General features: G+C 50.9%; 6 protein-coding genes across 6 annotated transcripts; 3 read left to right on the top strand and 3 right to left on the bottom strand.

Moving 5' to 3' along the window:
- Positions 1-3,563: 3,563 nt before the first annotated feature.
- On the bottom strand, positions 3,564-4,318 carry NCS57_01415200 (uncharacterized protein; the record flags this gene model as incomplete). Its single annotated transcript, XM_053063764.1, has 2 exons — positions 3,564-3,726; positions 3,783-4,318. The coding sequence occupies 2 exons, from the start codon at positions 4,316-4,318 to the stop codon at positions 3,564-3,566; spliced, it is 699 nt and encodes a 232-aa protein (XP_052907097.1).
- Positions 4,319-4,882: 564 nt separating this feature from the next.
- NCS57_01415100 (LigB domain-containing protein) lies at positions 4,883-5,942 on the top strand (the record flags this gene model as incomplete). The annotated part of the gene is made up of 3 exons (XM_053063763.1): positions 4,883-5,402; positions 5,451-5,652; positions 5,699-5,942. Exons 1-3 carry the CDS (start codon positions 4,934-4,936, stop codon positions 5,940-5,942), a joined length of 915 nt encoding a protein of 304 aa, XP_052907096.1. The 5' UTR covers positions 4,883-4,933.
- A 29-nt stretch (positions 5,943-5,971) lies between these two features.
- NCS57_01415000 (uncharacterized protein) lies at positions 5,972-7,099 on the bottom strand (the record flags this gene model as incomplete). Its single annotated transcript, XM_053063762.1, has 1 exon — positions 5,972-7,099. Exon 1 carries the CDS (start codon positions 7,004-7,006, stop codon positions 5,972-5,974), a length of 1,035 nt encoding a protein of 344 aa, XP_052907095.1. The 5' UTR covers positions 7,007-7,099.
- A 543-nt stretch (positions 7,100-7,642) lies between these two features.
- NCS57_01414900 (uncharacterized protein) lies at positions 7,643-9,130 on the top strand (the record flags this gene model as incomplete). The annotated part of the gene is made up of 1 exon (XM_053063761.1): positions 7,643-9,130. One exon carries the CDS (start codon positions 7,643-7,645, stop codon positions 9,128-9,130), a length of 1,488 nt encoding a protein of 495 aa, XP_052907094.1.
- Positions 9,131-9,927: 797 nt separating this feature from the next.
- Positions 9,928-11,583, bottom strand: NCS57_01414800 (C3H1-type domain-containing protein; the record flags this gene model as incomplete). The annotated part of the gene is made up of 1 exon (XM_053063760.1): positions 9,928-11,583. Exon 1 carries the CDS (start codon positions 11,455-11,457, stop codon positions 9,928-9,930), a length of 1,530 nt encoding a protein of 509 aa, XP_052907093.1. The 5' UTR covers positions 11,458-11,583.
- Positions 11,584-13,998: 2,415 nt separating this feature from the next.
- Positions 13,999-15,452, top strand: NCS57_01414700 (Bul1-C domain-containing protein; the record flags this gene model as incomplete). The annotated part of the gene is made up of 2 exons (XM_053063759.1): positions 13,999-15,333; positions 15,387-15,452. The coding sequence occupies 2 exons, from the start codon at positions 13,999-14,001 to the stop codon at positions 15,450-15,452; spliced, it is 1,401 nt and encodes a 466-aa protein (XP_052907092.1).
- Between the last annotated feature and the right edge of the window lie 35 nt (positions 15,453-15,487).

The following is a 15,487-nucleotide window of genomic DNA, read 5'->3' as shown; positions in this document are numbered from 1 at the left end:
TTACTATACCGAAACACCAAGATTGGCTCCTGATTGCGTGACGGCTAGTGACCTTCCAGTCTGAGCGACCTTGTACGAAGCACGTCATGGATACTAGGCATGACGCCAAAGCTAGTGTTACATGACAAGGAGTCCCCGGGCCTGGATAAGCACCTACGAAAGAGGCACGCCCCGACAAATCGACGAGCAATGGTACCTTTTCCAGAAGCAGGGCATCTTTTCTTTCGCTCTTTGGAGTTTAGATTGAGCCGCACTCGTGGGAAGTCGTGGTGAGATCACCGTGGCTGCATCACACACATTGCGACCAAGTACGAAATCGGCGGCTTTGCGGAGACAACCTTACTGATTAAGTCTAAAATCCCTTAAAATAAGCATATCCCCTTGTTCGACCGGCTTGGAACCCGACTCGTGACCGGCTCCCCTCCGACCGTTTGAAGCTCTCGACTCCACGGGGTTCACCCGCCTTTTCTCTCCACAACAGGATATATCGGGCTTGTCATGACACCGATTGGTCAGAATACCCAATTTGGTGGAAGGATCACATGTTGGAGGCGTCACTCTGCCTGAATTGCTTGAATCCTTTGCCAAGTTCATCTCGCTAGACCACCCTTTGGGTCGCCTCTACATGAAGAATCCCAAGACAAAAGGCCCGACAACAAGGTGAGATATAATGCTGCCTAGGCTCTCAATGGGTGGAAAGTACAGGGCCAAGAGCGCTCGAATCCACCAAATAGAGGGCACGGGTCCGCCCAGATGATGCCATCGGGGCTATAGATTGAGTGCTTTGACGAGAACCTAGTCACTGGGGAAAAGGTATTGGCCCGTGCCTTTTTTAGCTGCTTAGTTAGGAATCAGCTTACACTATTTCTCGATGCAACGTAACGGGAAATATCTAATACCACTTGAGAACCCACGCGGCCGTGGGTTCTGACCTTGCTAGTTCTCCCACGCCCTACGCATCAGCGTTGAACCCTGTACCGGCTATTCGCGGTTCTCAGTGTCTTTCCACTTTGATTTGGGCATTTCCGAGTCGAATTTTCACCACCCCCACCACTGATATGACGGTTCGTCCAGCGCAATCATCCATCGTCGCCACATAGCTTCACAATGACTTTCCCACAGGATGTATGCAACCTTTGACAGTCTCATCCATGATAAAGTCAATCCCATCCGCGAGTCCAGCGCCTTATATCTGTCGGATCTCAATTGATAATGAAAACCTCTCTTCACTTGCTTGCCACGCGGATCCGAGCTGCATTTGCCTAATTGTATCCTAGGTGTTAGCAACAGTTATGAACTCACTGTGGCTCGAAGATGTCTGCTCAGATACATAGCAGCTATGCTGTCGCTTTATTGGACTGCAGGGCTCGGTTCTTACATAGTGCCTGTGAGTAGATGTGGACGAACCTGTACCGTGCTACCACCTGCACACCTCTTCTTGCCAGACCAAGTTGGATTTGAATTCCTTTTTGTCACTCAACCAAACGAATTGATGTTCATGCCTGGACAGAAAGAGAAGCTCGTTCTGAGGGGAGTTCTTTGCAATCCGACAAGAATCCGGAAACTCTGGCTTATGTAATCTTCAATATTTGCCTTCTCCAGGTTTCCCCCAAACTCAAATTACTTGACGTTCGACTCTCATTCATTTACTCCCGGTCCACGCCACTAACCCAACCCACGCTCCTGATACGAGGTTACGCCGACAAGGCATTTACTATTCGCAAATATCGCTATTCCAGAGTCGACTCATACCCAGTCATGAGGAGTTCTGATGGTTGTTGGACTTGTCGCCTCCGGCGAAAGAAGTGTGATGAGATCCGGCCGGTGTGCGACACTTGCTCAGCACTCAACATCACCTGTTACTTCACCGAGGACAAACCCGAGTGGATGGATGGCGGTCCAAGACAAGAAGAAATGGCAGAAAAACTGCGAAAGGAAGTGAAAGAGCAAGCCCATCGACGCCGTCCAGTCCGAGAGCGCTTGCTGCATACGTCTCTACCACGAATTCCGCCTCGAGACCTCAACGATACACCATCGCGGCATAAATCTCTACCAGATGGTCAACCTGAGGCTAAATCATCTCTTGAAGTGACACCTCATCCTCGACGAGGAACTGACTGCATCCTCACTGCAGGCAATGCCAACAATACTATAACCTTCAGCAGGCCCGACACTTTCCTTCTCACATTCTACCTAGATAACCTACTCCCTTTCTTGTTCCCCCTCTACAATCCTTCGCTGCTCGAAGGTGGAAAGGCTTGGATCTTGGAAATGATGATAAGCAGCCCAGTGGTACGACAAGCAACCCGGTGCCAGAGTTCATACTTCTTCTCTCTTGCACAGGGGCAAGATGCAGATTGGAAGACTGTGCTCGAACAAACAAGGGATGCTTTTAGCATGCTAGGAAAGTCCCTACAAGCCATCCAGGGTTCCAATATCATGGAGCACGTCCATGGCGCTATTCGTATCTTGGCGGGCATTATGCAGCTCCAACGGTACGAGACTTCTCTTCTGAGCTTTGATAACTGTCAGGCGCACCTTAACGGCGCCTTGGCTCTCTTCAAACAACTTCTCGACAACGCTGGATCATCTGATGCTCGGTCAAACTTCTCCGTGGTACTCAGTCGTCTAGGACCATCGTCACAAATCGCAGAAAGGCTCGAGGTACCAAGCGCTGAACAATCCGCATTTCGCTTTTCTTCGGCGCTTTTGATGTTTGACGATGTTGTTGCCAGCACGGTCCTTCAGCAGAAACCCAAACTTTATGAATACCACCAAAGTTTTCTCGATTATGTGGACGAGGCCGGTCCTGCGGTTGATCTGGAGAGGGTCGTCGGCTGTCAAAACTGGGTACTCGCCCAGTTGGGAGAAATTGCTTCGCTGGACGCATGGAAGCAAAATTGCAAAAGAGCAGGGAATCTCGATATGATGGAAATGGTTCGTATCGCCAAGGCAATCAAAACCTCCCTGGAAACCCAACTCACTGGGCTCGAAGCGACCGAAAGCAAAGGTACAAACGAACGCCAAAGGCATTTCAATGTTCTCACAGGGTATGACGAGCAACAGTCAAAGACACGAGCTGCCCAGAGCTCCCTCGTCACCAAGGTCTGGGCTCACGGAGCGCTTATCTACCTTTCTATCGTTGTATCCGGCTGGCAGCCAGCGAGTGTCGAGATACGCCACAACGTCGAAGGCATACTCAAACTTGTCGAGAGCCCAGTTTTACCACGGGCTTTGCTGCGCACAATGGTGTGGCCATTCTGCGTCGCAGGCTGTCTCGCCGAGCCAGCACAAGAGCGTCGTTTCAGAGCGATCGTCGAGGAACTGCAGCCACCAAGAGTTTTTGGCACAGTCGGCAAGGCACTTGAAATAATGGAAAAGGTCTGGAGAGATGGACAAGATACGGGGCGCGATCTGGCCACGTGCTTCAAAGGTCATGGGGATTTAGTGTTACTTGTTTGAAAGACGAATGAAGGCAATGCCATAGAGTAGCATATAAGGAGAGGAGGTTTCTGGTCGAGATGCCCCATCCAGAGAGTTTTTCAACCTTCAGCGCCATGGCATTAGTTGAAGGCAACATATCCCTTGTTCTTCACAAATGTAGCCTGGGATGGGATATCCCCTTCCTGTCTCGCCAACTGAGCGTAAAATTCGGCGTGCGCGGTACCATCCACATCCTTTCCGATAATCTTGCCATCTTCGGTACGTTCATCGGCATAAAAGAATCTAGATATCCAAGCATTAGAGGTAATCAAAGGTTTACCTTGTGCGGGACTACATACCGGAACCCTCGAGTCTTGTAAAGGATATCAGCAGCCCCGATCCAATACGATGAGGCTGACTTGCCAACGCCAAGATCCAGCATCATTGCGACAGGAAATACAGAGGTATTCAAGATATTGCCCGTGTAAATGAAGCTCTTCTTGCTCTCCTGGGGCAGCGTCTCCCAACCAGCCACGGCCTGCTGCGCCGCGACATAGGGGCTCACAGTGTTGACGTTCAAGTCAGCCACAAAGCTCTCAACTGGAATTGAAAAAACAGAGTCCTTGTCTGGCGGGTACGTGTATGCCGGTGCGTTGTAGACAACAACGCTAGGAGCAGCATGGAACTCGGCCTTGACGGCGTCAAAGATGGCCGGGATGGAGTCGGGCTTGCCCAAGTCGGCTTTGAGCGAGAGGAAACCTTTTTCGTTCTTAGAGTCTGTGCCGCTGCGGCTCGCAATAGCGACTTTGTAGCCGTCAAGGGCGAACCTGTCGGCGACAGAGGCGCCGATTCTAGGGCCGGCTCCGAGGATGAGAAGTACAGGGCTGGTAGCCATTGTTGTTTTTCGAAAGTGAGATTGACGTTTATATGCGAGACGAGATATGAAGATGCGAGATGGATGCTTTTCTGAAGAGAGGCCATCTACTTATAGCCCGAAACCTAGACATGTTGAAGTACCAGGCCGTGAAGCCAAGCAGAGTGCCTATGGACTCCACAATCCGCGCGGGAACTCAGGTCCCGATCAAGAAATTCGAAGTACCAGCATGGGAGAGTAGCACTAGACGAATTCGCACACCTAATAGAACAAGGTGCCAAACATGGCCGCTCGCAAGTCTACACGAGACCCACAATCCGCGCGGGAAAGCTCAGAGCATGGATCACATCCAATGAAGCTGACATCCGGATGATCCGAACTAACAACCCCACAAAGCGCGCGGGAAAGGCATTCGGGTGTTGATTACGACCGGGATAGGAACGCCTCGTACTGGCTATCATCTAACTGGGCAAGTCGTCGTCATGCGAAGATTCGTAAGCTCTTTGTTCCATCCGGGAGAAGCGTTGAGTTGCGGTTCATAAATCCTGGACGGCTTTTTCCTGATTCAAATCTAGCCATGCCACTGTTTTACCCTTGCCAGCAGATCCCGTACTCTTCAACATTGATATCCCGCCAATGGCTTTTTCTGTTCCCTTCCTCTACCACTTCCACCCTTGTTCAGATAACAGCGGTCAAGCTAGCACCATGACGTCTCTCTTATCGTTCCAGAAACCAGCTCGCACACCGGTCTACTTCCTCGGAATCGGTGGACCCAACTTCATGGAAGAGACAGATCACCCTGCTTATGCCCAACTTGTCGCCGTCGGCAGGGAGATTACAACCAAAGTCAAGCCGAAAGCAGTTGTCGTCTTTTCTGCTCATTGGCAAGCTGGACCGTCTACAATTCAGATCAATGCTGCTGAAGAGACAGATCTGATCTATGACTTCTACGGCTTTCCGCCTCATTACTACAAATACGACTATCCCAACAAGGGGAGTCCTGAACTTGCTGAAAAGATCATCGCAAGGTTACGAGATGCTGATATTGATGTCGAGAGGGTCGAGAGAGGCCTTGATCATGGAGTCTGGGCGGGATTCATGGTTGGTGGGTAGTCTCTTAACTCTTCTGTGACTGCTCTTACTAACAGAACAGCTTTTGATCCCATCAAGAACCCATTGAATGTCCCAATCGTTCAAGTCTCACTCTTCGGAAACGAGGACTGGAATCAACATTACCAAATGGGACAGGCTCTTGAAAGTCTACGAGATGAAGGGGTTCTCATCATTGGTGCCGGAATGGCAGTCCACAACCTGCATGACTACAGAGCAATGAGGGCATCTGGAAGGACCATGCCGTAAGCCAAGTCATGAGCAATACCACACACTGCTAATCAAGTTCAGGTACGCGTATAGCTTTGACGAAGCGCTCAAAGACGCTGTGGCGTCGGATCCAGATGAGAGGCGGGCAACCATGTCAGCCTTGATAAGAGGCAGCGAAGCCAGAGAGGCTCATCCGACGCTGGAGCACATTCTTCCCCTCTACGTTGCTGCCGGCGCTGCAGGATCAGACCGAGGTGAAAGAATCTGGACTTTACCAGAGAGGAGTTTGAGTTGGGCACAGTATCGCTTTGGAGTTGTTGAGTAGAGCCGAAGTCTCAACATTAATCTATTGTTCTATTCAATGTTGGTCACTTCTTGACTGACTGGCTGCTCTTGTTTCACTTCTTCTTCCTCTGCTTTTGCCTCCGCCACAGGTGTAGTCCATTTATTTTGCATTGCCATCATCCACTCCAGGTCCTTAAAGTGCTGGTCTGCCGGCTGATACCGCCACTCGTCCTCTTCTTTTTTCCAGATCCGATTTGGCAGATACGTCTGCAGCGAATAATACGTATCACGATGTAGTGGAAACTCGTAGCTCGGAGGCCCATCTCGGGCACAAAAGGCGTCAGTCTCAGCCGCAACATCGTCATCATCGAGGCCAAAGCCCGCCTCTCCATCCTTGGACGTGTACCGTCGAATCCCAAAGACAGTGGACTGCAGATGCTGCTGCAGGAGGAGAGCGTACCAAATTGGAGACTTGAGTGCCCTTCGGACAACATTGGCGTGCTTTTCGACGAGTTCCACGTTCCATTCCGGGTTCTGACCACGCGGGATCATTGGGATAGGTTTTCTGTGTGCGATGGCCGAGTTTATCCAGTGTGAAAGGTCGGTAATAAGACACAGATTATTCCAAGCCAAGACGCACGTCAGGCACGAGCAGAGGATTGAAGCATCGTGGTTTGCAATGTGCGAATATGGCTTTCTGTGGATGGTAAGAAGCTTCTGGCGGCGCTCACTCAACATGACGTCGTGATATTTGCGGTCAACCGTGTCCAAGAAGACGGGTCTCGGGAAGCATCGCGCAAGGACAGAGTATCTATAAGATATGACGCATCTTGCGATAGACGAGTTGTGTTGCTCAACAAATGCATTTGCTGAGTGGCATGTCTGCTGGTATGAGATGACGTCCGAGGGTCGCAAATGTGTCAGGATCTCGATGATGAGCTCTGGGTAGAGAGACAGCAGATGAGGCTTGGCTGCTTTTTTCTTGGTTTTGCGCTCTAGCTTCTTCTTCTGGCGATCTGTCTTTTTGGAACGAAGAGTAAGAGCCTCTGTGTTGTCGATCAAGACCTCGTCATCCGAGTCGTAGTCCGTAGCGGGGGGCTTCATTATGTCGTGTTGCGTTGTTCGCTCACAAAGACAGGAGAGCTTTAAGAATATCGCTAGCAGTGGCTCATTCGTCTGCAGTAATGGTATCGAGTTGATATCAGAGCTACAAGTCGCAGGCTCTTCAAATTTTGGTGTTGATGACGAAATTGGGATGCTTGTCGGTGCCTTGGAGTCTCGTTTCTGCCCCGTCTCACCGCCCTCTGGGAGCACTTCATGCAGGCTGGATTTGACCTTGAATGGAAGCCACTATTCGTATGGCACTAATAGTGGCGTTTCCAGCTTGCAAACACGTTGCTTAAGGTATCAGATTAGAGCATGGACTGCTTTACAACAAAACAATTGGGTATTGCACGAGCTACCAGATGGCCCAAGTTGCACAAGAGATTTGTGCTGGCCAAAAAACAAATTTGAAGAACCATGCCCCTGTAATTAAATCTTCGTCGCCGAAGTGACTCAATACCGAATCCTTCAACTGAACAAACCCACAAAACCAGCTTCAGCCAATAAACACCACTCAATTGAGTGCACAGACAAGACAGTTTGGCGCGTCAGCTTAACCATATCACACGGCCAAAACACCATCACCAGTCTCGTTCAAGCACACTCACTTGCTACGTTGGTCACATCACCATCACAATGACTACTCAACGCAACACCAAGACCCCTGCGTCTCTCGAAACACTACCAGATGAGCTCCTGCAGCCCATCCTCGAAACACTCTGCCCCCATTGCTACGCGACCCGCGACTACCAGCATAGGAGAGCCCGCGAAGACGGCTTAGAGTCTCTCACCCTCACCTCAAAGCGACTACGCTCCATTGCCTTGCCCATCATGCTTCACATCCCTGAAAATCACATGTCAAATGAAGGCCTTCACAAGCTCCTCGACATTGACCCAAGCCTGGGGGACTACATCAGAGAGTGGGAGCTGCCGCACTACTCGCGCGACGAAGAGATTTTGAACCCTGCTATGGAAACTACCCGCAAACTACTGGCAGCAGTCGGCCAGGACTTTGACCTGTTGCAAGCTCAGAATGAGGGCCTGAGCCTTGAACACTCTCTCGTGGCTGAACTGTTCATGGTGCGGGCTCCCAAGATAGAAAGGTTGACTCTTGAGAGATTCGATTACAACGACTGGCCAGGAGCAGACCTCAAGTATCTCGCCAGACGTTTGGGTAAACTTGGTGATGGCACTGGCTTTGAGAATGTCCGCCACCTGAGTGTGACGCGACCATGCAGGACAACCACCTCCCTAACCGACGACCACATCATGGCTCTGTTATGCGTCATGCCAAAGTTAGAGCAACTAAGCCTGGACTCAATAATCGGCTTTCCAGAGTACGAGCGCTTCGATATCAACCCCATCAAACCTGCCCTGCACAATCTCACAACACTGCGACTCCAATGGTGCACGTTTGAGGGCACTGCTCCAAACTCCCACTACGGCGCTCTCTGCGAGATGTTGAAGCATACTCCAAGCCTCAAGTCTTTTGTCTTCTCTGCAAATCCCTCTTCTGGCGCCCCTGGATTTGTTGATCATGATGTTTCCATAAAGGGCTTTCTCCTAGGACTGCAGCCAGTGGCGAAACACCTGAAGCATCTCGAGCTGGACTTTTCAAATACATGGTGTGAGACCGAGGAAGTCAAGGCACCAATGCTAGCCAAGTTTACGGCTTTAGAGTCGTTTTACGTCAGTCTAGAGGGCATCTGCCAGTGTGATCCACGTTACGGGAACTTCAAAGAGCCCACCTTTCCCCCCTGCACAGCAGACATCATCCCTCCCTCGGTCAAACATCTCAACCTCATCCTGCAGAAATCAGATACGACAGGATGCTCAAGATGCATCATGGGTATCGGAAGAAAGGTGGCGGAGGGGGGGTTGCAGAATCTCGAGACGGTCAAGATTGTCTACACAGGTTGGAGACCGCAGAGTTTCGATGAGCCGTATACTAGTGATAGGTACGATGTGGCGGTTCAGAACCTGCAGGACTGGCATGAGGCGTTTCAAGAAGGCCGAGTGTCTCTACGGTTCAAGAGTGATATTTACGAGTGGATGCGATATCACAAGGAGGACGAGTTGGCGTGGATGGAGGGTACAATTGAGAAAGACGACTACGACTGGTAGACACATGGTCCATCGGGGGGTTAATAGGCTGAGAAGCCTTCTTCTAATATCCTCCGCGTTGGTGAACTCAGCACTTCTTATCTCACGTGTAAAGGGAAAGTGTTCTTTTCAGCCCCAAAAGAAGCCATCAACCAAACAGCGAAAGACACAGTCGTTGATACATGACGTCAAACTCAGAGTGTCAAAGAAAACATCAAGTCAATATTTAACAGAATATCATCATTAAATTCAATGCAGCCCATTTCCATTATCCCCAATACTTATTGCCAACCTACGTGGCCGTAGTGACGTCTCCTCCCTATGATTTCATGCGCTATTGATCCTTTATCCTGACTGCCTTCAAAACAGCAGACTGACAGCTACGCAGAGCGGGGAAGCGGAATTGCAGGCGCCGAAAGTGCATTTGTGACAAAGAGGCGTCCAGTAACAATTATCAGTAAGCGACAGATGCAGGCCCTGCCACAGTAATGGGTGACGTGGCGGTGTTTGAGGTCATGGCCAAGCATCAATACCCCTCAATTGAACCGGGCTGTGCAGTCTTTGAGGCCAGCTGGGCCCCATTGAGATTTCAGAGGCAGACGTTGGCAGAGGAAGAGGTAAAAGATACGAGCAAGTAAAGCGATGATATCAGTTGATTCCAGCAACTATCTGTTTTTTACTCCCACTTCCCTCAGTATTGCCAATCGAGAAGCGGGTTAGCAAGAATAGAGAAACAAGACAAGTTAAACCAGCATTCATGACTGGACGACCAACTTTTCCGTATACCTCTCCTACCGAGGTATTCAAACATACCAAGCCTATTCCCACAGGTTCGTGCCACCGTTTTCGGCGTTTCGCGCGTCCTCCGAGTCCATGGAGGGCGACATCATAGGGGAGTCGTTGGCTTCGACGTAGTTGGTGACAGAGTATTCTCCCAAACATGTTCTGCTTGGGAATCGGCAGTAGCCTTTGCCACCTCGGTGACGGCAATCAGCCTTTTGGCAGACGTGCCCGTATACGCAGTTAGCCTTTCGGCACCCGCCTCGTCTAGAGCACGGGACTGAGCGTGCGAGGCACTCGAGGGCCGGCTTGAGCTCCTCGGCGATTGGGGTGTGGTCGTACTCGCAGGCGTCATTGTCGCATGCGTCAAACAGCTGCTTATTGTTGCAGAATCTCTTCTCGGCAGATAACGCCTTGAGCTTTTTGATAGAGTCGCCGGAAGGCGTGGGCAAGAAGGCGTCGAGACGTTCGTCGACATGGTTGACAGCGACAAAGCCTTCTGGGATATCTTCCTTCCTGGGCAGTGATTCGATATTGACCTTGGAGAGGGAGTTGCTAGAGCCACGGCGCCAGTCACTGTTGAGGTTTCTATCCGGCTTTGGGCCATTACCGATAGAGGGGGACGGGGTGCTGTTCTGGCTCGTATAAGACGAAGTTTTGGTGTCGATATGGGCGAGCCGGCAGCTGTTTCCATATCTACATTTTCCGAGGTTGTAAAACTGACAGACGGCATCGTTGCTGGCGGAACCCCCGTTAGACAGGTTCGTAGATGCCAGGTTGAGTTTGGTGGATGAGTTGTTGAGCTTGCTCTGAGACGGAGCAGCATACGTGAGGGGATTCTGGCGGAAGACGCCGTGGAGATCTTCAATGTTCATACCGAGCTTCTCAAACTCCTTGTGGAAGAGCAAGCTCGGGGTGCGGATCAGGGTAAACCTATCTTGGTTACCCCTAAAGGGAGTAAGGTCGGAGACATAGCCCACGTCGTGGCAGGCGGCAAAGTAGATGTGCTTGCACTGGGCATTGTCGGCGTAGAGGCGGAGGATGGCCTTGAGCTTGAAGTCGGCATTTTCTTTTAGTTCACCGGCGTCGATAAAGTCGGCCAGGCCATAAGATCTGTTGAAGCCTGCGACAAAGGACGCAAGGGAACGCTTTTCAGCGCCGCAAAGCCCGTTCTTACAGAGAGACTTGGACAAGCCCACGAGATTAGCGTAGACGCGCACCATGACCTCGCAGCTCTCGAGTCCCTTGCGGCGGAGGCTGTTTTTGACGCTGTCGATAAGTTGTTTGGCGGCTCTGCTACCTCCCTCCTCTCCCGAGCCGACAAAGTGGTCGTCAAAGATATAACCGTCTCCGTCAATGACGACGAGGGCAAAGGGATTGCGCTCCTGGCCACGAGCGAGCTGTTTGTATCGCTCTCTCCCCTCTCGTTCCTCTTCGTAATCGCTCTTCAGACGGCGGTAGTCGTCAATAAGGACCCGGTACTGGTCCAGGATCTCGGGGAGTACATCGTTGCTCCGATACGCGGCAAGCTTCTCAGCCGCCTTGTCGATTGTCTCATCAGGAAGCATGGTCGCGACAAAGGGCACTTGGCGATCGGCCCCGCATCGCCGATTGATGGTCTCACAGTCTGGACGAGATGAGATGAATACTATCGCAAGTATGTGCCAGAAATGGTATGTGCCGCCGATGACTCTCTACTAGAAACACTCAGAAAGAGAGACAGGATGACGCTGCTCGTCGCTGCTGAGCTGATGCAGAGTGCGGGACAAAGACAAAGAGTGCCTGACAGAATGAGGCGACAATAGCAGAGCCTGCCCGATGCTGACTCACGCTGTCACGTGCTAATTCCAGCACTCAGAGTCAGAGGGGAACGCTGTGCCCTGATCTGGCTCTGTGTGACAAACTGATGCACAAAAAGCAAAGAGAGCAGGAAAAATGCCACGTATTTCTATGCAGCAAATAAAAGGCCAAAAGGGCTTGGCTCAGTGTTACGCAGAGGGGGTGGTGCCTCTGCCCAAATAAAGAGCTTGTCCACCATCTTCGCACTGTACGTGCCAACCTCACGCGGTCGGGCTACCCGAGAGCAAACGGTGTTTCGCAAACGGCTTCATCGTTTGATCGTAGATTGAGTAAAACGGCCATTCGAATAAATCCTTAATGTTTTTTTTTTTTTTTTTCAGTTTAGCTTAGCATGAGATACTTTCCCTTTGGAGGTCATGCTACACACAGAGGGGATGAAATTATTGTCCGATGTCTGATTGTGAGATGAAGTGTAACGTTTTTGTTCCTTGTACTCATCTTCGACAATTGAGCTCACACTAAATGAACTTTCGGGCCTTGTTCCTTACTCTCAAGGTTCGAATTTTTTCACACCATCAGTAAGATGAAAGAGACGAGATCATTTTTCGCGCTTTCTGTGTGAGCATGCGTCGTGCCTCATTGAACAGCCCCGCGCGTTTTCATGAGAAAGACCCCGCAGGCCCGCACCTTGATCAAAGTCACCCACGTGCTTCCCCTCCCGCCAATTTAACGTTAGAATTCCGCGATTAATGCTACTGGAGTTCCATCGCCGAGGCGATAAGATTGATTGGCCAAGGTAGAGGATATAGATTGAGTTAAAAGTTCCCTGCTTCGGCAGGCGACTGATCGATCTTCGATGGTAGGTACAAGGACTTGCTGCTTCGCCTCCAAACAGGCAGGACCAGAGTGTTGAGGGAAGGCTGGATCTCAGCCCATCCCCACAAACTAATACTGCTAGGATTACAGTTCAGGAGACCATCGATTCCAACATCTGAGTATCTACTTTGACGTCCAAGTCAAGGCCCCTAAGATCCTGGTCCGAGCGTGGGTTCAACCGTCCCGACGATCTCGACAGTGGGACCGAGATGGTGGATACGACATGAACCAGCCCAACCTGTTTAGAGTTGAGACCCTGGAACTACCTATGAAACATCAATAATCTATATACCCCGGTTCTCGAATGTCAAAGAGCGGTTCTCCCACGCCTTTCCAGTGGAGTTGTGCTTACGTTTTGTTTCCACCAAACCTCGAGGCACTTTCCGAGCTCGCAAGGGCGTCCACTTCTCCTTACGCCCTACCAAGTGGAGCAGTCTCGGTGGGCAGATCGGAAGATGGACCAGGAACAAAGTTCCATGGAAATTTTTGCTGTATCCACTGGCGGCTGAATGCGCTTTGCATAGGGCGTTACTGACTACAGTTGCGCGCTGAGTGTGAAGCAGCCATCCAAAATAGATGCGCTAAGCAGCCACTGGTACTTGGTGTTGAGTCTCGAGAGGCAGAGGCAGGTTCATATCTTGCTGTCGCAGAAAGAAGATACTTCCTGCTTGTCCTTTTCGCTTTAGCATTGTCGGTTATACGATTCGGGAGTGCAGTGTTGCGCAATTCCTCTCGGTAATTACTGGACCCCCATCTATCCACCAGATCTCGGCGATTCGACCAGCTGCTCCGTATTCTCGACAATAATGGCATGTTCACGGAAGAATAGACTCCACGTTACAAGCGAGAGATGGTATTTCGGGTTTTATTTCACGTTCCGGTCCGTTGTTGACTCTCGTCCCTCTTCCGTTGATTGCTTGCCAAAGGAAGGGCGCGTTCCATCCGACCTAGCTACCTTAGTATTCGAGGACCCTGCATCATGCTAGAGCGTGAATAATGCCTAAAATAGTGTGACAGAACCTAATTAATCAGCCCTGTTGATTCATCAGATCTCCTTTCCCTCGTGTCAATGTCAGGGCGCACTCGATTAGAAAAAACTGGGCGATGAGTCTGCGGCCGGCCATCGGCTTTTCCAACCAATCAAATAGCGCCATCAGCCCGCCGCGCCGTGGCTTCGGCCATGACCACCAATGAGAGGGGTAAGTGACCTTGGCGTCTTCGATGGGGTCATGTGTTGGCCCAGAGGGTGACGGAAGATGTGACGGAAGAATGATCAGCTAATGGGAGGGCATCTTTACCCTTCCCTCTTCATTAAAAAGGGCCGGTATCGCTGTTCTACCGTCAAGTTCAAGGTCCCTAGGATTTGTTTTCATCTTTACGAGACGTCAAACGGCCTTATTGTCGTCTCTACGAGCTTATCAGTTGCCGAAGCCATGTCGCCTCACGCTCTCGCCAAGCCTCGGGGGAGGAGCTGGGTGCCCTCTCTGGTGAAGACGGATTCTCCCATCGAAATCAGCGTTAATGGACACTTTGAATCCAAGGTCTACACGTCCGGTTCATCTGTCACTGGAACTGTGACCATCACTCCCCCAATGAATCTATCCTTTGAGTCCCTCGAGGTTGTGTTCACCGGCTCTACTTCGACTCTGGTTCAGATGCTTCAGCGGGAGGCACCTCGCGCCACACACACCTTCTTGGAGCTCAAGATGCCAATTCCCGAGGACTCTCTTCCTGAATCTGGAGTTCTGCTGGCTGGATTGCCTTACACAATCCCATTCTCCTTTGTGATCCCTTATCAACTTCCTAGCGCCTCTTGCAGAAATAGGAACCCGGTGATCAGGGATCGACATCTCCAGCCGCCCCCCACAATCGGATCTTGGGAGCACGACGACCTCTCCATACATTCTATCACAATCGACTACGCTGTGAAAGCGAAAATCACCTTGAAGGATAAACTCGACAAGAAAGGCAAGCCGGAAACAATCCAGGGCCGTCATCCCGTCAAGGTCATGCCCTTCTTCCCCGAACAACCGCCTCTTCACATTCACCCCGCAAACCCCAATTACCAGCTATCACAAGAGAAGTTAGTGCGAAAAGACTTACTCTCAGCCAAAATTGGTCACCTGAGGGTGACAGCTGTCCAGCCGGATCCCGTTGTACTGTCTGCCGATAAGCTTCAACCATCGGAAGGCTCTGTCGCTGTTGAGCTCGAGTTCTGGCCAGCATCGTCAAAAGCGACACCGCCCGAAGTCTACGCCAAGGCCGCATCTCTGCAGGCATCGACTCATTATTCCACAGGGCACATCAACTTCCTGCCAGACCAGCACAAGCACCCTGTGGGAATGCCCAATCCGATCTTGACCTACTTCATCGACGATGCGATTGTGCTCGACAAACAGGAGAAGTTGGAATGGGAACAGCATCCATCGTCCGGGGAGAATTCCCGACGAGGCTCCGAATACTCAAACGAGAGCCAAGAATCAGCCGGGGCATCAAGCAGTCGATCGAGACGGAGTTCCCGAAGCGACGACATCATCAAGACGGCGTCTATCAAGCATAAAGCAACGCTCAAGGTCCCATTTGAGCTCCCTGGTCCCGACAAGAAGGTTCTTCTTCCGACCTTTTTTTCATGTCTCGTATCTCGAACCTACACAATCCGGATCATTGTGACTACTGGGCCTCATGGGTCAAGCCTTGCCCTGACACTCCCCCTTCAAATCGCAGTCGAGGGCTGCAACTCACCACAATTGGATGGAATCCCTCATTATGTAAGTCAAAACGCATGAGAGTCGAGGCTCATGGACGCTGATACAATACCCAGACACAGATCGATGGCGAGCAGGATGTTGGTGACTACATTCTGCCACCATATGAAGTCGACCTGTAGCGAACACGGTTCCTTTGTTTCTTATGAAGGATGAT

This window comes from Fusarium keratoplasticum, chromosome 12 (genome assembly GCF_025433545.1).
Source record: "Fusarium keratoplasticum isolate Fu6.1 chromosome 12, whole genome shotgun sequence".
Lineage (NCBI taxonomy): Eukaryota > Fungi > Ascomycota > Sordariomycetes > Hypocreales > Nectriaceae > Fusarium > Fusarium keratoplasticum.
This window is presented reverse-complemented; position numbering and strand designations above follow the sequence as displayed.